This window comes from Uloborus diversus, chromosome 4, assembly GCF_026930045.1.
Source record: "Uloborus diversus isolate 005 chromosome 4, Udiv.v.3.1, whole genome shotgun sequence".
NCBI classification, from domain to species: domain Eukaryota; kingdom Metazoa; phylum Arthropoda; class Arachnida; order Araneae; family Uloboridae; genus Uloborus; species Uloborus diversus.
Window position 1 is genome coordinate 79953199 of NC_072734.1, and position 26115 is coordinate 79979313.

At 33.6% G+C, this 26115-nt stretch overlaps 1 protein-coding gene across 1 annotated transcript; it reads left to right on the forward strand.

The window, feature by feature from the left end:
* Positions 1 to 6956: 6956 nt before the first annotated feature.
* LOC129219798 (potassium channel subfamily K member 6-like) lies at positions 6957 to 26115 on the forward strand. Its single transcript, XM_054854103.1, has 5 exons — positions 6957 to 7801; positions 20944 to 21075; positions 22206 to 22417; positions 23974 to 24160; positions 25424 to 26115. The coding sequence occupies exons 1-5, from the start codon at positions 7588 to 7590 to the stop codon at positions 25675 to 25677; spliced, it is 999 nt and encodes a 332-aa protein (XP_054710078.1). The 5' UTR covers positions 6957 to 7587; the 3' UTR covers positions 25678 to 26115.

A 26115-nucleotide genomic window follows, 5' to 3' on the forward strand; every position in this document is an offset into this window, starting at 1 on the left:
TGATTTCTGGGTTGTTCCCGTTGGTTTTAAACGCAAAAGCAAACAGAACAGCACACGCATATTTCAAATTTTTAAATTTATACGCAATTATATATGTTATACTGAAGAAAATTGCTAACAGCTAATATTACTTACGGGCAGTTTTTTTTGGGCTATCTTTGAAATATTAAAAATATACAACTTTTAACTTGAAGCATTGAGACACGAAGTGCTTATAAATAGCTTTGGAGTATTTCTGCTTAATTACTCAGTCCCCAGCATTGTTTTCCACTTTATTTCCTCCCTCATTGTATGAGCTCATCAATTTTTCACTTTATAACACTTTCTGAATTCAATTCCTCTTCCAGTCCTGCTTCTAAAGAAAATCAAAGGGGCTAAAATCAGGCTTGACCACGGAGAGATGGCGGATGACCTTGAAGCGGAAACATCATTTGTAACAGGCAGAATCAGCCGAAACGCGTCTAGCAATAACAGGCGCATTCTAGCTGGTCATATGTATTACAAAACAGTGACAAAAAAAAAAAAAAAAAACTTTTACAAGTTATACAAATGTTGTTTCGCTTCAAGGTCAACCGCCAACTCTCCGTGGTCAAGCTCTGCTATTGAGGAAATGCAATATTTTGGTATGGGTGTATTGGTATAAATTATGATGAGGCACGGAACGGTGATATCCTCCCCCCCCCCCAATTGCTATGTTTAAAAATCATAAAATGTGTTCAACTAGAGTAAAAAAGCTATGGATTAAAGTTCTTCTGTTACGAATCACTTCCTACATTTATTCAGAGGTGCCCACGAGGGGACTTGTCTCTGGGCAGCCCCCTCGAATGTCGAGTTAATAATCGACAATTTTTGAATATGTATTACAATGTTGCATGGAAATGTCCTTTGGTCCCCCCCCCCCCTCTCAAGAAAGAAGCAATATTTTATCACAACCATCATCCATCAGCAAGTGTCTTCGTGCGAAACAAGACATAATAAAAAGAAAAGAACCGGCGAGGGCCGGCCAATGGCACGGCGTATTATGAGATTATTATGCCGAAATCTGAAACATTTGAAATCGCAGCTCTTCAAAACGCTGAGTAAGACTTTACAATCTCCGACATTTCATGTGAACTTATGTGTATCTTTGTCATTGAGCAGAGAACTTTGAATCCCACTCCGAACGGATCGTGTAGTCCCCCCCCCCCCATTGCGCTGCTGCCAGCCGGTTTTCTCGAAGGAAGCTCGTGTGCTGGATAAATATCAACAAACGGTTCCCCGACATCTACCGGAACAAAGTTCCGCATAGGGGCGGAGCTAACAAGAACTTTGTGACGATGCACGTGTATGGAGATAAATTTCGCACTTAAAAAAAATCCTGATCCTGGATGCTACGCCATGACTGACCACGAACAAACGAAAACAGAACAATTTCAGATGCCCTAACTTTTATGAAACAGCATTGGCTGGCTCAGTGGCGCAGCCAGGGGTGCAGTACTGCCCCGATGGGAGGTCACTGCGACCTTAAAAAATTTCCGTATTCAGCAAAATTTTGTCTAACAATTCGGAAAATTTTCGAGTTCTATTCGGCAATTTGGAGATCCAATCGGCAAAAATTATTACCATTCGATGAAATTCGGAGCTCTATTAGTAAAAGTTATCACCAGTCACCAAATTGTAGAGTTCCATTCGGCAAATTGAAAATTTCTGCACTCCCAAAAATTTCACTTCGGTTTGCCCCTGCAGTGGTAGTTTTGAGATCATCTCTCAACAGCGAAAATCCTTGGTTTTAACACATATTACAATCTTAATACGGTATTTTGTATACATAAGGGTGGTTATGACTAAAAGCCCCGCAGAGAAGGACTATCTGGCAGGGCCACTTGGTAGGGTTTATTGACTTGGCGCAGAAAGGTATATACCGCACCAAACAATGGATGAATTTCGAAATAAAATAAAATAAAATGAAAAACTACAAATTGAAATAAATGTAAGAAAAGTTGAAAGGACATAACAATTCTAGAATTCTGGATCCGCCCCTCGATCCGTCCAGTGGTGAATCCAGGGAGGGATCATAAAAGTTGTATGTATAAAATAGATACGCAACCAGAAACCACTTCCATGGGCAACTGAGCCCTTCGAGTAGACGGGCAAGCGTCCGAAAAGCGCATGCGCGCAAACAACGTTTTGCCGTAGCCTGATAGGATGCAAACAGCGTTGCATTCTTGTACGCTTTTGCCCGTTCACTTCATGTTTAGTGCGTTTAATAGTGGTCAGCGGCTGTCGCTAGGGAGTTTTGAGTCTAGTTATACTAAATCTCTGCCGTGTGCAGGTAAAGGACAGTAACTGAAAAATTTTCCTTTTTTTTTTTTCATTTTTGTCATTTATTGTACGTTATCTTTATCGTACAAGCGCTTATTTGGTTTTCGCTGGAAAAAAAAGGCGCGAAAAAGACGTCTAATTTCAACATTTGCCTGTTAGTATTAAATCCAAAACGTATTTCTTCAAATATCTCGAAAAATCATTTCTGCAGATACTGCCGTTTACCTGCACACGGCAGATCTATGGAATGAATGTACCCCCCTTCGTCCGAAAACACAGAACTTTATGGGAAAGGTGTACCCAGCCTCCCCCCCCCCCGAAACACAGAAAGTTTCCTTCTTTGACCACTAAAAACTCTAAAACGAACCATATCCTATCCCCCCTCCACCGAAATGAGACCATATCATACTCCAATTCACTTCTGCCTGTACCCATTCCCTAAGAGCGATAGCACTCACTCCCCTCCCAAGTGTTGATCCAAATGTTCAATGAATAATCGAGGCGATGAATCGTAATATTCTAAGATCCCACTGCAAATTTCTAACCCCATCTGTTTTTTTAACAAAACACAATTTTATACATAATTATGGTTAAAGGAATATATTTCAGCTGGATTGCCAGTCAAAATAGGACCGTAAATATTGTGAGGCTCTGAGAAGGTGAGCTCCGACTCTAACAATGTTTACCTCTGTTTCAGTAAATAGGGAGGGGTAATTGACGCTAAGTTGAGTTGAGAAACTTCCTTGGTAGTTCTTCAAAAATATTCCAACTAAAATCCGAGTCAGTTAAACGTCTATTTCGAGTAGATGCCCCTAAAACAGGTAAATACAGTCAAGGTCACAGCTACACTAACAAGAGCTGCACCATAGGAGGAACTCGTGCCGCCATCTTGGATTTCAAAAGGTGACTTTGTTTTTTCCTTCAGTTTCCCCCCTTTTTTTTCTTTAGAGTGGATTTGGGTTGAAAATTCACGAACTTTGAAATTAAATATCTCCGCACTTCCTTCAACTGCAAAAGAAACTAAAACAGCATTATATAGGTTCGTTTTATGTCTCAAAAACTATTAACGTATGAAAAAAATCATTCCTTCATAAGTTAAAGAGCATAAAATTACCTATATAAAAGAGTTTTCATTTGTCAGTAGCCTAGCACGGATGTCATCCGGGGTGATAATTTACGGAGTAATCCCCCCTCCCCCAAGGAAAACAACTTTTAATATTTTATGTAAACAAGAAATTCAGACCATTTTTCAAAATGAAATTTTTACTTATGTGGTGCAGCGAAATTATATTTAAGAGCCAAGCGTAAAATAGATCGCAATTTACATAAAAGTCACGTTAGACACATACATTTCATAACCGTAAAATCGACGCGACGGTATTTATTGTGCACTATTTTCGTTGAAATTTAACAAAAAATATATTTATGATTTTTTTGGAGAAATTTTTAATTGAAGTATTTATATTTATCATAAACTATTTACACTAATGTTTACACTTTATCATCTCAAATTTCAGTGTAATGGTTTATCTTGTAAGCTGTCGAGTTTTCTGAAAGTTTGATAAAGTTTCTTGGAAAACTCAGCTGTTGAGCTAAAAACTGAAGAAGCTAATTGATATTTTCGAAAGAAATGCTTAAATCTTCGTCAATGTGAATGCTTTTAAGAAAACCTATTGAATAATTGAGTACACAATAAAACTAATTTGTGAAATTTACAGTTTATTCTTAAGCCTTTTACGATGCAGGGTGATCAAAATATCTTTTGTGCTTCTTCAATTGGTTCTCGGTATCTTAAATGCATATCTGATTGAGTTTTTGCAGGAAAGTGAATTTAAGCAGTAGCATAGCTGGAAATTTTAAGTGGGAGAAGGGGGGGGGGAGCAGGGCTGTTGAGTCTGATTTTGAGGTATAGGAGTCGTTCGAAAACATGCCGACTCCGACTCCGGGTTTCTTTTTTTTTCTTTAACTTTCACTGACTCTCCTTGCATTTCTTAAAAAACTGACTACCAATTAATTTGATTACATGTATAAAGGCGTACTAATAAGAAGGTAACTGTCATTATGACAACTAGCTGGCTTGATCGTTTATCGAACTTTCTGTAACAGCTACCTACGCCGCGCCGTCTAATAGTTTGCTTATTTTCTAACTTTATTTAACTGATAGCAACTGTTAGCAAACAGTTTTGTTGCTTAACATTTTCTAAGTGTAATCACTTTCAAATAATAATAATAATATTTTTTTAACTTCGGTCTCAGTTATAAAATAATAAAAGGAATAGAAAGGAATCGCTTGAGCAAGCCGGGAAACTTCTGAGGGTGATTGGTTAAATTCAAATAAATGTTGGCACGAAAGCGCAAATCCAAAAGATCCGATAAAATATAAATTTTTTTTTTATTTGTTTTATCTAAAGACTTTATCTAAGAAAGCTAGGTTATCACTGAAAAGTACAAAATAAAATTAGTACACGTTTTATTTGTTATAACACTCAATAATTGTAGTTAATCCAAAAATCTTCATATTAAAGTTAATTCTGAAGCTGCCAATAAAATTAAAAAATTGAGCCAAGAAATGTAAATATAGTAAAAGCTATTCGTATTTTTATAGACTGTGAAATTAAGTTGAGGTGTCACCCACCAGATGGGTTTCTCCCAGGAGGGGGATGGGACCGCCACCTCTCAAGAAAAGTTTTTTGTGTGACTTAGCAAAAAGTTTTTTTTTCTCTCAAAACTCATTCTCCCACTCTTTCCTGTGCTTTCAAAAAGTGAAAGCACAGGATTTGATCAACATTTATTTGTTAAACATTAAAGGGAAGCAAATTAATTCTTTTCATTTTTTTTAAATGGAATTTTTAAGCAATCTCACTTTAAAAATCGCAACTATTGGAAAATTTGATTTTCAAATTAAATTTCTAACATTGTATGCATCTTAGGTTTACAATAATATACAACGAGAATATTTCATAAAAAGGAATTAATATTTCAATCTCTGTTTAGGGGTGGGGTGATTTGAAAAAATAAATTAAAAGAAATAGATAAGCCGGAATCGGAGTTGGAGTTGGAAGTTCCGAAATTCTGGAGTCGGAGTTGGCCATTTTTCTTCCGACTCTGCAGCCTTGGGGGGGGGGGAGTCAGATGAAAATTTTCGAAATCAAACATCAAAAAGCGCAATTTTAGGCTCTTGCATGTGTTCATACAGAAAATTTTGTTGCTCCCTTGAGGGGGGAGTGTCCAGCCCCCCAATCCCCCATCTTGGCTACGCCAATGAACTAAATGTCTAGTGTACTTATACTTTTGCTATATAGTGTAACTTAAGCAAATGCCGTTTCTAAAGAATTTCTATCTTTTAACACAATTAAGCGGGGTATTCGGTGATGAAGAGAAGCTAAATACGTTAATATGTGTGGTTTAACGTAATTAATAATCAACAATAATCGATAATAAGCAATCAAGGTCAATTACAAAAATAAAATTTCTGAAATAAATTATGCAAACATGTAGTAATTAATTATGTAGTCTTATACGAAAAAAAAATTACTCGACGTTGCTCGGGTCAGTGATAAATATGAAAGTCTTATGTGATTTAGCGGTTACTATTATTTCGCAGATGATTCGGATTCGATCCCCAGCTTAGTAAGAACCTACTACGGGCACCGGTGGCGCAGCGGGGGGGGGGGGGGGTAAGCCCCCCAGAGGCACAGCGATTGGTTTTGATATAAATGCAAATTCTAATACAGTAGCTTATGCATATGAAAGGGCTGTTTTGATCAAAAAAAAAAAAAAACCTTTCAGAAGGTTTTTTGATTAAAACATCTCCTTCAGAAGGTATTTTTGATTAAAAACCACCTCCAGAAGGTATTTTTGATCCCCCCTGGCATTTCTGGCTGCACTAGTGACTGGCACTTTAATGTTTTGAATTTTGTTGCCACCTGAAATCTGAAAATGTCTCAACTAAAACTAAAGGGAACGCATAAAAAAAGTAAAAATAATTAATAGTGCCTTATAATGATAAGAAAAATATTTTAAATACTTACACCCCTAATTTGTTGTTGTTTAAAATGGGTTTGCGTTTTGGTTTCTTACCGTTTGTAGCCTAATCTATCCCCCCCCCCCCTCCATCCATTCTTTCATGTGACGTCTCTATTGGCGGATAGTTATTACAACGGGAATTTTGATGCCCGGTTTCACCACCAGATGGAGACATCTGGGCTCTCCTCAACGCGAAACTTCAATAGGAATTTAATTTTTCCTAGAGTATCCCCCAATTTATTGCAAACCCGTTCAGGAAAGACGATAGAAAATTCAACAATGTTTTTAATCGAAAATTGGGAACATCTCGTAAACTCTCCAAATTGACAAAATGGATTGGCACATTAACCATTTTAGTTAAAATTAATTAAAAATAATCTCTTTTAAAATGTCTTCACATGGATTGTTAGGTAGGTGCATCGTTTTGTTTTCCCCCTATTTTTCCACTGCGTATATGGTACATGTACCAAAGGACGACAAAACATGAGACAAAAATGGCGGTAAGGAGAATTGGAGCAGATATCAAACAGCTTATCAGCAGCAAGGCGGGAATTATGATAGGTAGTGAGAAGTTACGTCAGGACACGGGCTATATAATCTTCCTGGTCGTGAATGATACAATCTTCTTGTTGTCAGTTTCTCAAAAACTGCATTCCGAATCTAGCTGTGTACGCCCAAGTGAAATCTCCTAGTATTCAAAAAATTTCCAAAGCGTTTTTGTCACCGATACTTTTTAGTAGTGTCTAAAAGCGGTTGGAAAGGTTTTGAATACTTGGAGATTTCATTTGGAAGCTTCTGCTTTCTTTTTGCTTTCGTTTTAGCATTTCTTTCTTCTCATTTATGAAAAATGAATCCGCACCGAAAATGTATTCATTGTTCCCGTGAGTAATACAACAGAAATCCGGTTAGAAAAAATCCTGTTGAGCAATTAGACTTTAGAGCCATTTTTAACAGTACAGAACTATTTTTAATTCATTTTGAAAGAAGAAAAATCAATTCAATTTGCCTGAAGAATATAAATAGAGTTTCGCTGAATACCATTTTTTGTTGGAAAGCTCTGCTATCATCAAAAGAACATAAGAATAGGAAGTCTTTAACAATCCCGATGAACTATTTAGAAATCATGTGCTCTTCGTCAAAATTAACATGTTCTAAGCAATTGCATTGGATTTATGGTCAGGTTAGGTGACGAATCAGCCAAAAGTAAACTGATAGAAGCTTCGAATCTCTTATTTATCGTCCATTTGCAATTAAGTGAAAATGACTTTAATAACTCTTTTAGCGAGTCAGAAAATTCTGTTTTCAGAGAACAAAAAAGGTATTTTGTTCAGCTTCAGCACTTTATGTTTTGTCGCTTATTTGGCTGTGGGAGGTTTGTGTTTTTGGCTCCTTGAAGGCCCTCAAATCGAAAAAGCGAATGAAGAAGTATGGAATGTAAAGGCGAAAATCATGAACAAATATCCTGACGTACCTGGTGAGTACATTTTATATTTCCACAATATTTTTAAACATACTTTTAAGGAGTGTATATGATGCATGTTTGGTAGTTCTGCAGCTCAGTCAAACTGTTTAAATTAGCATCTTTTTTTTTCTAATTCAGCTTTTTTTTTTAATTTTGAAATTAAATATTTTCCAAATTCCAATTATCTTCCCAAAATTTTATCTTTTTTTTTCTTTTATAAACGTACTTAGTGCAGAATTTATTTTTGTTTTTGAAATAATAATGTACTTTTAAAACGCTAATAACCTTATTGAAATTCAACTTGAAACAAAAATGTAAGAATCAAATGTATTGTTTTCCATAATAATTTAATATTTGAAACTAGATAAGAAATAATTCATTGAAAGTTTAAACTATAGAATAGTTCAATTTGTGAAAAAATAGCTTTTAAAACAATTGTAACACGGACGCCATTTATTAGTACTGAATTCCGTCTTTGCAGAAAGTTGGCGGACAGATTTCTGTCCTTCAAATTAAAAGTTTATTTTCATTTAAACTTCCCATAGGACGGAAATTTCTCCACTGACTTTTTTCAAAGAAGAAATTCCATCATCAGTACTGAAAAGCGGCAACCACTCTAATAATCCTTTTTTTGAAAATTGAAGTATATCAAAGTATGCAATCACGATATGTATAATTAACCTTAAACAAATTACAATTTAATTACAGCTTAATTTATTAATTATTTAAAGTTTCTTCTCCTTTAGAACTCTTTTTTTTTCTATTTTCTTTTTAACTGAACGTTTTTTTACCAACGCAATGTTAGTAGAAAGCAGATAATGGTTTATTCTAATTTATATTCGATAGAACACCATTTTTGATGGCTGTTTGAAAGTGTTTTTCAAAATTAAACTTCCAATTCAGTTTTGTGAGATGATTTAAATTCCTCCGCAAAAGATTAAAAAAATAAAACTAGTCACATTAAACTTTCATCATTGTAATTGTTTTAACATTTTGCATGGGAAGTGATTACGATGAAATAAGGAATCAAATAATCATATTTCAAAAAAACATTTACCCACTCGTATAACTATTTTCTATAGGTTACGATTTTCAACATGAAAAATGACATGTTACAAACATGTCATGTAGCAAACATGACATTTCATGTTATACAAAATCACATTTGTGTATCTTGCGAATGTAGATATACAGGTACTGTTACCGTGAATTTCTCAACATCGTGTAAGCAAACGTCATCTGTTTGCCCTCGACAAAAAGATAATAGTTTAAACTTTGTCTTTGAGAGATACGTATATCTTATCGCTCCAGCTTATACATCAAAAACCTATTTTCTATTGGTGTCTAAAAATAAATCAATTCAAGTTTGTTCTAATCTCGGATTTTTATTTGATTAGATTACAGAATAAAATAATGCTTTATTTAGTTGGACATTACGCTATTAATATGTTGATTTAGTATTTCTATATCACATACGTTTATGATTTCCGTTTAATGTATTAAATAATTATTATTTAAATATTCCAACAATATTAATAATATATCAATAATATTATTTCAATCTTACAACGTACGAACAAAAGACATGATGGTTACGGAAACATGAAAAGCTTCCGTATATACTTCACTGCAAATATAATGTTATTGTAAAAAACAAACTTTACAGTTTCATTTTGTATCTAAAAAATCAATTTGTTTCAGAATCAAGGATTGCAGCCAGATTTTGAATTTTTTTTTCTTTTGAAGTATTTTCTTTTAAAATTTTTATATCATTTCACTATCCCGTGGCTCTAAAAATTAAAATTTTTCATAAAGATCAGTCTAGCCTTTCAGATTTTATGTTCATAATGAATGTCACACAAAAAGAACATTAATAAATCGTAATACTATAAACATGAAGCAATCAATAAAAATTAAAAAAATTATGCAGTAAGAAATTTGTAACAGTTGTAATGGTGAATGAATGATACTGTTTAAAAAATTGCAACATTAAAGAGATAACTTAAAATATAAGTGACTTTTGATTCAGTTTTAAACTTAATCTTCTTTTCTACTGATCGATTTTGTGAGAACATACAAAACATAGGCACACAAAAATATCACTTAATACTAAATTTTTATCTCTTTATTGTTTCAAATTGATATAATGAATATTTTCCTTTTGTGTGACCATGTCCATGCTTGATAGAAAAAAGTGGACATACTTATGAAATATATATATTCCTTTCGTTTTGCACTTTTTTTGCGGTTAACACTATTGTTTATCATTTTTTTTCTTTCTGAATAACAATAGTACATTATTAAAATGAGTAAAATTCTACCAAATAGGGAATGGGGTTGCTTCCGTCAGTCAAAAATGGTACTTCTAGTCACTGAAATTGATAAAATAAGCAAAAAAGAAAAGAAAAAAAAAACATGGACCCAGAAAATTTTTTTATTTTTCCAACAGTTATTTTTTAATTAATTTTTTAAAACGTCCGATTTTGCAAAGAAAGCGTGGTCTTGATGACTTCACAAATGATGCTATTTGGCGTATTTTGTACCGCGTTTTCCAAGTTACGATAATCAAGAAGCGAATTAAAATTGCGCTCTACGCTTGCTATCAACCATATCGTTGCCAATACATGTGAGTAAAGTTGCGAATTAAATATTTTGCTCTGTGAATGGCAACACAGAATGGCATTTCATCATTTGTGATGTCATCGGCAAGAAATGTATACAATGAAAGCGCAACGATTTAAGTATTTTTTTTTTAAATATTAAACTTAAACAAATAATTTAAAAAATGGTTAAATGCTATATTTTCAAGCAAGTTCTTTCAGAAAAAAATACTTTTAAAATTTTGGAAATGACCCCATTTAACCGTTCCGTTGAATTGCCTTGGGTTGAATGCCATCTAGGCCAGTGGTTCTCAAACTGGGTAACTGGGTTCCACGGCACCCTGGGGTGCCACAGGAAGTGACGAGAGGTGCCGCGAAGTGTCCACGGTATCAATATGTATCTTTCACTAACGAAAATTAATATTTAAAAAGTACTTTTAAAATTTTGGAAACGATATCTTAATAGTTATTCAACACTTTACGAAAAAAAAAAACACCATTTTCTACAACAGTGATTACTCTGACCCGTTGTATACAAAAGCCGCAATATTTCCTATTATTTTATGGCGATAGATGCAAGAAACTAACTCTCGTTTCCGGCATTATCATTGCTACAAGATCAAATTGATCACTTGTTGAATCGTAAGTGAAGTTTACCAAAAGTACTTAATTGTTCAAGTTAAAAATTGCAATACTGTAACCTAAACTATAGGCCTGAACCTCCATGATCGACAACGATACCTCTTCATCTAGTTGGTTGCTTTTTTATTTATTAACTAGGGGCACCCGCACGGCTTTGTCTGTTGTAGAAAATTAAAAGGTCTTTTGGTTCGCCTGTATATGTACAAATAATGTATGATGAATTTCTCGCCAATTTGCTCGCCCATGTTACGGTTCCACATTATGATAATTCGCTAATTTATTCGTCTACGTTATGATAATTTGCTCGGTAAAATATTCTTAAAATTGGAATAGAAAAAGAACAAAATCGAATTTACGAAAAATCGCTTCAAGGTGCTCACCCCCCATGCTACAAACTAATTCTGCGCAAATTTCATGAAAATCGGCCGAACGGTGTATGCGCTATGCGCGTCACAGAGATTCAGACATACATACTTTTAGCTTTATTATTAGTAAAGAACAGTGAAACCCCCCGTTAAAACGAACTTCAAGGGACTGAAAATTTAGTTCTTTCTAATGGGAATTTTGTTGTAATAGAATTTAAGCAATGTAATGGAAATTAATTCGGAGCTGAAAATGGATTTCGTTGAAATGGATATTTCATTGTATTGGTATTCGTTGTAACGGGATTTCACTATATCTCTAATTGGGAAGCAAATATAACACGTAATAAAATGCATTGACCTTTAACCTTAACTGACATTTTTTCAATAAAAGCTCTTTGAACATCGTAGAAATTTCTTCCGTGCTCCTACCTTGCGGAATGCCACTACTCTGCCAAGGTACAACCGTTTACGGAAAGCAACATTTACAGTAAAGTTCCTGATGAATAATTTAATATTCATTGCAAGTTTATACTGATCGATTTTAAAATTTAAGAAATTCTGTCATCAAATCTTCGCCTAGAAGTTTCTTCTTAGCAAAAATTCAAAACGTGATGTCGATTTCGTATCACATTTTTTTCTCTAAACTTTAAACTAGAAATGTGGTAAATGAAGCTGCGTAACAAATGGGAATGCGTGAGAACGACTGTTGCTGTAAAAACATTCGATGAAATATTATTAAAGGAAATGGTTGCCACAAAAATGATAATAATAATTTTGATTGGAAAAAGCAAGCTCAAAAATAAATTTAAAGCTACTTTTGATGCCAAATGATAATACATGATTCGATTTATTACCAAGGAAATAACGACTAACTAAAATAAATTATTATTGCGAATATAGAAAACAAAAGAACGAATCCAGACCTAAAAATGAAAATTTTTTGAGATAAGATTAAAGGAAATATAACGCCGAGAACAGATATCTCTTTAAATTGTCTCTGTAAATCTCTTTTTTCTTTTTCATATCATTTAATTAATCATCTGTATTATGATTCTTATTATGATTGTTACTTTTTAAGAATTTAAATACATTAATATGTCCCAAATATAAAATGATATAAATGAAAATGTTCGTTTTCCATTTACTTATTGCCAGGTTTAATTACTTTAAGAGGTAGCTCTTTTTTTTATTGTACTCCCCCCCCCCCTACTTTACCTGGTTTTATGTTGCCGCTTGAAATCATAAGAATGTTCACTTTTGGGTGTTTATAATTTTTTAATTACATGCTCAAATGTAACCGTACTGATTAGGGCTCGACCGATGGCATTTTTTGGCCGATGGGCCGATGCCGATTGTTGGCCGATTGTTCAAAGATGGCCGATGGCCGATTGCCGATTGTTTTCCTCCAAATGGCCGATAGCCGATGGCCGATGCCATAGGCCGATGGCAAAAAAAAAAGAAAAAAAGAAAATCTAACAGAAATAAATTGATAAGATTGTCAGGGATTTAAAGGATCATTAATTCTTTTCACTTTGCCTCCTTGCTCCGAATAAGAAATTGTAATCACAAAAAAAAAAAAAAAAAAAAAAAAAAAAAAAAAAAAAAAAAATCAGATTTCGACCTAAATTTCTATTTTACGATTACTCAATTTAAACTTCACAAGTTTTTTCGGCCCATGTGTACATGCATATGTACCTAAGAAAATATAGATGACCAAAATATACATTTTGAACACCTCCTTAGTTAATTATCGCAAATTCTTTTGTGATGTTTTAATGCGCGAAAACTTGCGTCACTCAAAAACGTTATGAAATAGTAAGTTGAAAACTCATACGCACGTAGTACGATCTAAGAGTTCAAGGACAAGTTGTATAAAACCTTACCCTGAATAGTTCACATTACCGAAGTACACATATCTACAAAATAGTCACCTTGAACGACTATGCACTTATGCCAACGTTCGTATAGCTTTTAGAAGGACTCCTGGAACACATTTGTCGCAACCTTCTGTAAGGCCTCTTGCGCTGCTGCTTTAACTTCATCGTGGGGAAGAAGTCGACTTTCATGTTGAGGATGCACTGTTCGATTGGTCAATACTCTGATATGACAAAAAAATAACGTAACGTTTCGTCGGACTTAGCTCCGTGTGACTTTTACCTGTTCTCAGCAAAAAAACATTTGCATGGGCACCGCTTTCTTCCGTCAGGAGAAGATAAAACTGCATCACAGAAGGTAGCGAAAAAGTGGCTTCCAGGAGTGTTTCTGAAAGTTATATGAACGCTGGCAGAAATACATAGTCCCTCAAGGTGACCTTTTGAAGGTGGATGTGTTTCGGTAATGTGAACTATTCTGGGTAAGATTTGATAGTACAGCTTGTCCCTCGAACTTTTGGATCGTACTACGTACAATCTGTACAGGGTGTAGTTATGCTTCTCCTTTTCCGACTGCTGTATGATGGAAGACAGAAAACAACAGTCAAAAAAAAAAAAAAAAAAAAAAAAAGAAAGAAAAACAACGAGACTGTTTAATAACCAACTGATTTGTTTTATTTTTTAATTGAACATATAACTAAGATTTAAGTAATATTGTAATAATGCATGGATTTAGGTACACTAAAGATAGTTAAAAAAAACATTAAATTATGTTGTTTAATCATTCAAAAAAAAAAAAAAGAATAAAACTTTGAAACCGTCAACAAATTACGCAATTAAAGTGGAAAGAGTGCACGTAGATATTTTTTAGTCATCAAATTAAACAAAAAAGGTAACAGATAAATTACAATATTAAATCCTAACAGGAATATTTTTATACTTATTTAAAGTTTATGAACAGAAAAGTTTGCATTTTTCATAAAAACTATAACAGCGACATAAATTTTACGGAAAAAAAAAATATGCATGAAAAGAGCAAGGTTCTTAAAACGCAGCCAAAATAAACAAACTCAATATTTACACCAAGTTAATCACTGAATACATATACTACTTGATCTGATGTTTGCACACGTAATATTGAACAATTTGATTGTTTAATCTTTTTTGAAGCACTAGAAACAAGTTCAAATTAAAATTTTCAATTTAACAATAATTTTCTGAAATTAAAAAAAATGCATAATAGAAAATCCTTGAAACTTTTCTACAACATATTATTAAAAATATGATGAAAACAAAAATAACTTATTCATTGATTTTACATAAATACATAAAAATAGTTACTTGCAACAGAAAAAAATCGATCGCTATTAATGATGCAAAAAAGATGGCTCATTACGAAATATAGGTGAAACAAGTATAAGAAATATGCAAAATGACATTTCTTGATCAAAATAAATTATCGTTAAGTATTTAAGAAATGCTTGAAACGACGAGGGTGGGTTAGGGGGGTCAACCTCTGATTTTGGAGTAATTCACAACATTAAACTTTGGCCCCAACTTCAGCCCCCTTTTTATAGTACAGAACCGCTACCATCAACGCCTCGGAAGAGTTTCTGAATCTACTTCAGCACTTCCGAAGAAAAAATTCAAAAGTCCCTTTGATTTCCGAATTATGTCACCATTCAAAACGTCTTTAATCAATTTCTTACATTAATGCTCGAAATTCTTCCTAAACAATAGATAAAGCTTGAAAAAAAAAAAAACCAAATTTTTTAATGGTGTTAGTTTTAAACAACTCAGAAGTACAACTAGAGTTTAGTTTCAGAAATTGAGGGAGTGGGAGGAGGGGCACATAAGTGTTCTCGGAAATACAAAAAATAGTCGTAAAAAATAGAGTTCAAAATAATCATAAACATTGAGCAGAAAAACCCTTTTAATATTTGCACCCAAGTTTGTTTTGATGTGCAGTGGCGGATTTAAAATATAGCAAATGTTGTAATTGCACGAGAGGCCCCATAACCATAGGGGAACCGTAGGAATTACAAAAATGCCTATGATAAATATTTTACAACTTCTGTGATAGAGAAATTGGGCCCCAGAATGTATTTCGACGGGCCTCAAACTTGTAACTCCGCCGAAGCGATAGAGAAAAAACTGCAATACTGTGATTCATATTACAAATATCGAAAAAGTAAAAATTACCGTCGGTTCAACGGGAATCTAACAAAATGAAACAAAACCGGTTTCGCCATCTCATATTTGTTTCCATGGTCTCCAATGCGGCAAAATATCACCAAATGATCGTCAGTCTGAGACGCTAAATTAGTTTTGCATTGAAATAAGTAATTAATAGCCACAAAAAATAAGTAAATAGGCTTTTTAGAACACCCGATCGAAAACAAAAAGGTGAAGTGCACAACTGGAACGCACGCACACCCCACATGCGAAAACTTAGCATTCTACAGCTTACCATTTTTGAGTTATGACTTATGACAGGTACATACGTACATCCAGCTGCAAGAAACAACGCAACAATTAACTTGTTCGGTACCTGAATGCAGTATTCAAAACTCTTTCAGGGGTGACTAAAATAGAAATTCATACTGAATTTGAAGTAAACGATTTTATATGAAAACGGTAACTCAATTTACTTTGTATTGAAAAGTAAAACAACAAAGGTCCTTTTTTTTCAAAAACATCGGCCAATCCCATCGGCTTTTCGATGTTTTTTAAGGCCGATGTTTCCTGCAAGTTAGCATCGGCCGCCGATGCCGATGGCTAAATTGTTGAACCATCGGCGCCGATGCATCGGTCGAGTCCTAGTACTGATGTAGACTATCAATTCTATAACTGGCCCGTCATTTAGGGGGTGGGGGGTCAGTGGTACCATCTGGCTTTGGGAAATTAATGTATTTACAAGTGGACATGGCTTTTGCTGCTTTTTGTGGTATAATTTACATAGAGTGAAAACCCTTTGCTCCCCCCTCCCCCTGGAAAAATTAGAATTAACAGGTCTGATTCGATGTTATCTTCATTTATCACATTTCTTTTCAATCGTGTCAATACACAGAGAGCAGGGATGTTTCCGAGTTCACCCCTTCCCAGGACCGCCAAGAGCCAGGGCCTCCATCTTCCCATAAAACTTGTAAGATTAAAACATCTTTGAATCCGAGCCGGGCCCTAGTTTCCGACTAGGCTGACATGACCTCTTGTCGGCCCTGCCCCTTCCCAGAACCGTTTTTAGAACTATTGCCAATCCCAGTGTGTTGAAGTACATGTAAGAACTTATCAAAATCTAGGCTTACCATACGTTCGAAGCCCGGATAGTCCTGGCGTTTTAGTGTTGTACTGGGTAAGTGTCCAGGTTTTCGACAATTTTTAAAATTGGAAAAGAATATGCTTTTTAAGTTTTGGACCTATGTGTTCAATTGCAATAGCCTAGTCGTTATTAGAAGAGAGAGTACAAGTTATTAATGAAATTATAAAATATTCCCATAAATATAGATCACCTATTCGATGAACATACACATTGTCGAACCAGTTAATTAAAAAACAACGGCTGGATTGCGGTTTAAGTTCTGAAAACATACAACAGGTACAGTGTTGCGTCTCAACTCGAAAGACTGTGCCAGTGGCGCCCTTGTGGTTGATAAAAGCTCGCACGTTTGGCAGTGCGAGGCACCGAGGCAGTCTTACCTAAAGTGCTGGCAGTCTTTACCCCTGGTCTTTACCTGAAGTGCTGGTGGAGGTGTGCTGGCGCACCGATAGTTTGTTATTACCAAATGTTTTAATTATTTAATAAAAGTATTTTACTGAAGTTTTATTACCTACCTACTTATCATACAGTCCACTATGAACTGTCGCACCCGGCCGTGCGGGGGGGGGGGGGGGGGCGCTACGCGGAATCCTTCGGATGGTGAAACCTAAGGCTTACAGCTAAGTGGTGGGGTGTTCACTATAAATTAACCGAGAGAACCTTACCATACAACAGGTAAACTGGTACTTTGTGTATAAATATTTAAAAAATAACTGCGTTTGCAATGTGTTTGCTCGGATCATGTACCCAAGTGGAGATAGTTTTTCCATCATGCACAACTTTTGAGCTGCAAAAAATTAGTACGGAACTTAGTAGACCGGACGAAGTACTAGTTCGTTTTGGAACACTTATGATTTCGATAGTTAACATTGGCTAAATGTTAAAATTAATTCAGAACTTTCATGTTGTGAGTTTTTTTTTTTGAAGTTCTCAAGTAAAAAAGTCACATTTAGTGAAAAGTAGAACTCAGTCCCTCTACATAACTTTTTGATTTCAGCGATATAGTAAGGCTTCTATGTAGTTTCAATTCATTCTTTCACTACTAAGAAAATCCGCATAAACTTGGGGGGGGGGGGGGGGGGAAAACAGAAATTTAGAAGTAACGAGTTCATCGCCGATATGTCCGAGTTCGGATTGTTCGATATAAAAATATGGAAAGTCTACTAAAACCAAATAAGTTAATTATAATTTTCATATTTTATGAACTTCACCCGTTTATGCCTATCTTCTAAAATGTAGAGCGGTTAGTTATACAATTGAAAATTTTTCGAGTGAAGGCTGTAACAGATGACACCACACGCGCAACCTGAATTTGCGTAGTATACTTATTTAACTAGCTGCGTTGCCCGGTTCACCTTGGAAATAAAAATTGTTTCAAGTGACGTATATTCGACGATCAGGCTTAAATAAATAAATTAAAAAAAACACCATATAAAATTTCCCTTCCAAACAATGACGACAGATATTGAAATACTTTTAAGAAATTAAATCGAGAAAGATGTATTTAAAAAGTTAACCATGGAAACACAAAATAAAATAAGTTTAAGGAAATAAAATGCGAATGAAAATGGTTAACAATTTGAATGGAAATGTGATTTTTTGAACTTGATTTAAAAAAGCTTGTAACTTTTTTTCCTTTCGAGATAGAAGCTTAATTTTTCAACCATAGATCGAGTTGGATCTGGAATAAAAAATATCGTTTTTTCTAATGGTGTCAAAAAGAAAACTGTGGGACAATTTTTTCACCTTTCATTGATAGATTTAATGAAGAAAGTAGTGCCTAAATTTCAGCTAAGCCAAAACAGTTCGAGCTAAAAACGCAAATAACTCCCGCCGTAATTAACTTAGAGTATTGAAACAAAGTTTTTTCTAATGGTGTCAAAAAGAAAACTGTGGGACAATTTCTTCACCTTTCATTGATAGATTTAATGAAGAAAGTAGTGCCTAAATTTCAGCTAAGCCAAAACAGTTCGAGCTAAAAACGCAAATAACTCCCGCCGTAATTAACTTAGAGTATTGAAACAAAGTGCGTTGAAAGTGGAAAATTCTACCCTTTCTAATGATATGTAATATTAATATGTGAAAGTAATGTTTTACCCCCATATTAGGGAATTCATGTGAAAATTGGGCCTAAATTAGAATAAAAAAAGAACTACTCGTCGAATTTTTTCCGAACTGCTCTGCAAACCTTTCCAGGGCTAAAATACAGATGCTGTGAAAATTTCAGCGAAATCGGACGTGTAGTTCTTGAGTTTTAAGCGTTGAAACAAACAGACGCTCTTTGGAGACTTCATTTTACACTATGTAGAGATTTTATGGTTCAAAGAGTCAAAATGACAACACCTTTAAGATGTGCCATGAACAAGAATTAAAAAATTTCAACAATTTGAAGCATTAAAAAAAATTGCCTTACTATCACCAAAAATGCATCGAACAAGATTGAAATCAAAATTATAAAGAGTAGTCAAGTTCTTAAGTGGATAAACGCAATCTTATAGGAAATTTAGCAGCATAGCTAAGCATGTTTCTGGTACTACATGAAACCGATCGAAACTGGTTCAATGCTGTTTCACTGGATATCAGTGCAGCGGAGTGCATGAAAAAGTCGATATGATTGTAGGAAACAATTCCAAGTTCAAGAGCCCCTCTGGGATTCAAGATAACTTTCTTAGTAATCTATATGTAACGATTGTAACACATTATCACACCGTGACCGGTTTGACTGATGATTCTTCTTTGCTTTTGCCTATAAGTATTGATTGATAAGGAGTTGATGCTTAAAATCGACGCGAATATTTATTTTTAAATATTTCATGGTTATCAGATTTGATATGAAACAAATGCGTTATATCTCAAATTTAAATCATAGCTTCCAACTTTAAATATTTACAGCACTTTCTTTCTTATACTAGTAGCTTTGAACTTTTATTTGCGTAGCAATCGCTTGAGTTATAGATTGATCATAGATCACTTAATTATTAATATGTAATTCATCATCAGCATTGGTACAACACGGCAAGCCTTCTTCAGAAGTTTTCAAATTCCATTCTCCTTCCAGAAAAGGGCCTCCAATTCTTAATTTAGAGAATGGCAAAATCCTCATCAACACAGTGTCACCCAAAGTCCTTTGGTTCTACTATCTCTTCTTAGGTCTTCCTCGCGATCAACCACATGCAGCAGTTGGCGATATGAACCTTTCGTTTTCAAAAGTTCAATAGTATGGTGCAACTACAGTTATTTTATGCTACATTAAATGTTGGAGGGTCAATTTCAAATATTGCTTCAGAGTAATCCATTTGAATTCCAATAAGCAACTCATAATTCTTTAAAAAACAAAAAATAAAGAAAGAAATTAAGAAGGTCCTGGTGCTAATAATAACAAAATCATTTCTTTTTAAATATAAAAAAAAATAATCTGCATGTATATGGATGTCTCAATTGCCAAATCGATTAACTCCACTTTAAAAAATAGCCCTCATTTCTGCTTTAATAGCGCTTTATCAATGCGCAGCATGTGAATTTATATTAAAGTTTTGGTTCAATACATTTCTGACTAAGAGATGGCAGAATATGTAACACGAGGGCCTATTTACTCATGTGGATAACACCATCTTCTTCATAACTATGCTCTACTTTTTGTTTTATGGTGTTAGTCGATTTGGCAAGTAAAGCATTTATATAATAGCCAATGATCGAGTAACGCTAATAACGTCATCAACAATGAAACTCGCGCCACGGCATGATAATTTGGCAATGTTTAACATGCAGAGAAAGGCTTTATTGTGATAAGGCTGAACTGGATCCGGTAACTTAACTGTTTCACTGGTCATTTCAGGGGAATAATGAAAGGAAAAAGTGGTCAACAATGAACGCTATCTCCTGGAGTTGACGGCTAATCCACTGGAGTTAGGGTTAAAATGTCAAGTATCAAAATATCACCAAACAGGCAATGGCTTCGTTCAAATGTGGAAGAAATTTTCACCCCTCATACATTGATGGGCGATTTTGTAGTAATATAATTTATTATAACAATATAATTATTGTTATAATAAATTATAACAATAATAATTAATTAATTAAAGTTTTAAACAGTGGAAAAAGTAAAAACATTAAATAGCCAAAATACAAAGAGATAGAGGAGGGATAACATAGGGGAAAAAGAATAAGAAAATTTTGACCATGCGTTTTCTAAAATAGACAAAAGAAAAAGGGCTACTTTTCTTGATCACTTATGTACCTTACCTTTGATTTAAATTTTGTTCTTGTATCACAGAAAACTCTTACGTTTATGAAGATTGATTTGCTTTTCATTGAATTTTTTTTCTGTCACTAAAATTGCATTTTCCTTATCCTTTTGCAGCCGAAGCATTTGACGATTTTTTGAGCGAGTTACAGTCACTTGGTATAAGAGGCATCAAGTCTCCCAATAAGACTGCTAAGTTTTCATTTGCAGACTCGGTGTTCTTCTGTGCTACCCTTGTTACAACTATTGGTATGTATTGTTTATTATTTTCTCTTAATTTACTTTTGGAACATAAATTCAGAATTTTGAAAATTGACCTAGGTTTACATAGCCTCTCATCGACCTAGATTGCTTTGGTGTACTATGTAGTTCCACTTTCCCTTTAATTCATTTTTGACACTCGTTTATACATCACAATAACTGAGATGTATAAACGAGCTGATGTGTGCATCACATGACTTCCTTTTTACTTTTACTCTAATTTAATATCATTTTCTCATTATTAGCAGTTTTAATGTGAGTCAATAGTTTACTCTCTAAATATCACCAACAGTGGCCAAACTAAAACCAGATTTTTAAAAAAAAATCCCAAATTTGCCGCCAAGTTGGCGACAAAACTTGGCGACCAAAAGACTGGCGATATATCGCCAAGTGTCCCCCAAATTATAACCCCACTTGAATTTACATCGAAATTAACAATGATTTTCCCTCAAAAAGGGGCAAAAGACCCCCCGTTGGAGCATCCGAATGCAACCAAAAAGGAAGGTGAAACAACTAGATCCTACTAGGAGTCTACGTACCGAATTTCAACTTTCTAGGACATTCCATTCTTGAGTTATGCGACATAGGCACATACATAGACGTCACGAGAAAACTCGTTGTAACTAACTCGGGGATCGTCAAAATGGATATTTCGGGTGTCTGTACGTTCCTAGGCATATATCCACGTGTGGTCGGGTTGAAAGAAAACTCAACATTTATTCAGGGGTGAGCGAAATGGAAATTAAGGCCGATTTTTGAACGAAATTTTTTTCGCGAATACAATACTTCCTTTTTTGTAAAAGGAATTAATAACATGCTAGTACAATTTGGCTGAACAGTATTTTGTTTTCAACGGAAGACACACCCTCCCAAACTTTTGTGGAATGATTGGAATATTTCTCGCTAGACTTAAGGGCAAATTTTCACAAAATAGAACAATTACATTACTTTGTAATACAATGAATATTTCACTAAGTATGGCACACTTAGGGAAATGATTATAGCAACACTATCTATCACCGATTCATTAGCAAAATATCAAGCAGTAAACAAACTGCATATTGAACCAGCTTCAAATAGAGAAACCTTTTAATCATTCCATCAAATTATATTTTCAGGGTATGGACACATCACTCCATCAACTGATCTAGGCAAAGCAATATGCATAGCATATACAGCATTGGGAATTCCAGTAACATTGGTGATGCTTGCAGCCTATGTTCAGAAAATGATCAATCTGTCAGAAGCCTACAAAGCTTCATTGTTCCACAAACTAGGAAGATTGGTTAAACCAGTTTACATCAGACTGACACATGTGACAACGATCTTGGTGAGTACATAAATAGATTTTTAATCCAAAGCTTACATCATGTGAAACACATTAAAAGCCACAACGCACTCTAACAAATTTTTTGACTCCTCTCACTCATCAAAGTTATCAAACAGATAAAACTAATTTTACACTTGTGCCAGGAGAATAAAATTTCGTATGAATAGAAAAAGATAAAAAATGATTTATCCACTTTTTCATCGGGGCTCAAAGAAAACAGCAATATTGTTAAAAACACAAAATATCCAAAAATTTGCATAACCCATTTTTCAAAAAAAAAAAAAAAAAAAAGTGCTTAGGCTTTTGAAGCTTGAAACTTATTCAGCACTGAAAATAGAATTTCAATCAACTTCAAATAATATACACATGGAAAAATTTGTATTTTTTTAAACATTGATTTTACCATTTGAAATTGTCCATGAATAGTAACAAGCATGTTATAAGAATGCCAAGTCAATATTGTAACGAAATGTTTGGAAACATTATCCATATACAAGGATGGGATTCACAATTTTTTTCCCAAACTGGTTCAATCTATTGTTTTTAGGAAGAGACAGAGTTATGCAACACTAGGAAAAGTGGGCAAGTAAAAAATCACATATTTGAGGTAAAATCAATTTAGAATGAAATTGATTATTAAGAAATATTTTCAGATATAAAAATCTTCAGCTCAAGCTAGGTATAATACAATTTATGCAGAAAGCTGTTCGATTAAAGATGAAATAGTACAAAGTAATAATAATAAAACCGTACTATACAGTAGAATTATTCTATTTAATAAATAAAGTAATTAATAATATGCCTCTTCCCACCCCATCCAAAAAAAGATTTTTAAGAAAAATACATTAATTTTAGTTTTTGACTAATTTAACTGCATGCAATTTCAATTATAAAAGTAATTAGTATTTTTAAAAACTAGTATGCAGAATTCATAAAGAACAAAGTGAAAATAACCAATGAGCATCATTAAGTCTAAAGATGTCAATTAACTCTTCAAATCGAATATTTTATCTTCATATTTTGAAGAACCATTTGAGTCAAGGTTCAAATTTGTCCCTGTAAAAAACAGTTTGACATACATAATTCATTCATTATGATTTGGTGTTTTTATTGACCAAGTCAGTTTAATGGAAATACAACTGATTGGGAAAATTAAAAATATATATTTCATTGAATGAGGTTATACTTTTCTGGATGTCTGATCAAAATGAAATCACAGAGCCTTCTTCAATAATCATTCCCTGAAATGCATTTTTCTAATAAAAAATATAGTTTCTTGTATATTGTATTATTTTGCCTGAATGCAAAATATACTCTTTTATGTCGTATGCAAAACAGATTTCTAGTTAAAAAGAGTTAAGGCACATTTTCTATTATTGAACCACACCACTATTCTACAATTAATACTTATAAAAAGAGAAGAGAAAAGAAAATACTACAACAGCATAACATAGTTATTCTTAATACTAAATTCAAAAGAATGAGACACAACTGGAAAACATTATTTTTACAAAAATCTTGCCGATTCATAAAAGTTTTTTTTCTTTTTTCAACAGGTACTAATTCTGCTGTTTTGCTTCATTTTGCCATCTGTGTTCTTTTCCTTCTATGAGACGGGATGGAGTATGTTTCATGCCATATACTTCTGTTTTATTTCTCTGACTACAGTCGGATTAGGAGACTTTGTTCCTGCACTCAACCCAAATTCACCCTATACAGAACTGTATAAGTATGGAGCCACATGTAAGTCCAAAATTTTATGTATAGAAACAACTACAGATGCCACACGCTGGGGTGGGATACAGCATAAATTAATGGCATAACCTAATCAACTTAATGCAAAGTTTTAAAAGATGATTCTGCAAGTTAAGGAATATGTTTAGCTGGCTTTCAACTTGTTTGGGTTCAAATTTTATCCTACAACATCAGTACTGAGAACATCAAAAGCAGAAATCTCTAATTTAGTCGATTGGGTTTGAGTTCGAACATCGGTGATTCCTGTGAAATCTTTATGCTTAATTACTTTTAAACATTATTAAAAGTAAAAAAGAAAAAAAAAAGGCAACACAAAATACTTTAACAGGAGAGATCATAACTTAAATATTGATTCTAGGAGATAAAAGAGGTGCTAAGAACATTTTCTTCAAATAAAAATTATGGGGCTTTATTTATAAAGTGCAAAAATGAAAAATTATGGTTAGTTTTAACTTTTTCAATTACAAAATATCTTAGAAATATCAATAAAAATTTAAATTCTTTAAATTTAGGGAAATCAAAAGATAACATGTTTTTTTTTTCTCTTAGTTCATAAAAAGTGCATCTTAAATTTTTAACTGAAAAAAAGAATCAAATATTTCATTGTTAAGTAATTTACAGCATTTTATAAAACTTAAACCAAAATATTGCCTAATCAAGCTTTCTGCACTTAACAAATATTATGTGTTACTGTTTTGGTGGTAACAATTTATAATAAACTATTTTTTAGTGCAAATTTAAAGGAATAGAAACTCAGCACATATTCCAAGTGCAATTCCCTTGCATAATTCCTAATTATTTAAAAGTTGAACTCAAGTAGATTTATAAAATGAGAAAATGAATTGATGGTTTAGTGCAAAAATGGGGCAATTAAAAAACACAAAAATAGGGTAAGTGCAAAACAACTAGCTTACTTATTACCAATAATCACTACAATAAGCTCTTGTTGAAACCTAAATGAACACAATATCAATATTTCAGAATTAGTGAACAAATTAGTATTTTTAAACAGCGCTAAACTTTCAAAATAATCAATACAGCAAACTTCATTTATCATATATGTCCCCTAAATCCTTAAAAAAACCTGTTCCACAATTCAGTTATGACATAACTATAATTACAATTTAATATGTAGTAATTTTTCGTGTCTAAATAATTTTTCTAATCTTAATATACCCAATAGTTAATATAACCAGTAAAATGAAAAAGTCAAGTTGCATTATATACATAACATTTTATTATTTTTTACAGTTTACATCATAGCTGGCCTAACTGTTATGATGTTTATGATGGCCATGACAGCTGATTTCATCCATAACTATGACTGCCGCTATGAGGATCCTCTACCATTCACCAACCCGAATCAAATGAAGTTCCAGAAACAACATTTTACTCGACCACATCATAAGATTTCAATAAATGAAGCAAAAATGAAATCCTATGGAGCCATAATAGTCCCAACACACAAATCAGAAGAGAGCAACAAACCACTAATGCCACCTTAGCACTGCTATGCACCAAATGAGTTGAATATGTAAAATAGAGAATTATTCATCAAATAAAATAATAGAGCAAAGAGGATGTACATTTATGAAGAAAATGTCCTTGATTTTTTCATGCATTCCTTGCTTTTCAATATTTCCCAACAAATAATCAAGATTTTTCTCACTTAAAAAAAGTAATCACAACCTAGTTTTTGAAGTACTAATATCATGACATAACTCATTTTTACTTACAATTCGAAAAATGGAAATGTGTTACAAAGGGAAATATATTACACCATGTCTTTTCTAGTATTATTTACTATTTTCACTTCTCTCTCTCTCATACATTCATATTCGTTCATTTATGTGTCGCATATAAAAATTATATGGAATGTTTGTCGATTTGGTATTGTTTTTACTAAACTATTATTTACATCTTGGGCAGAAATAAAGCAAAAT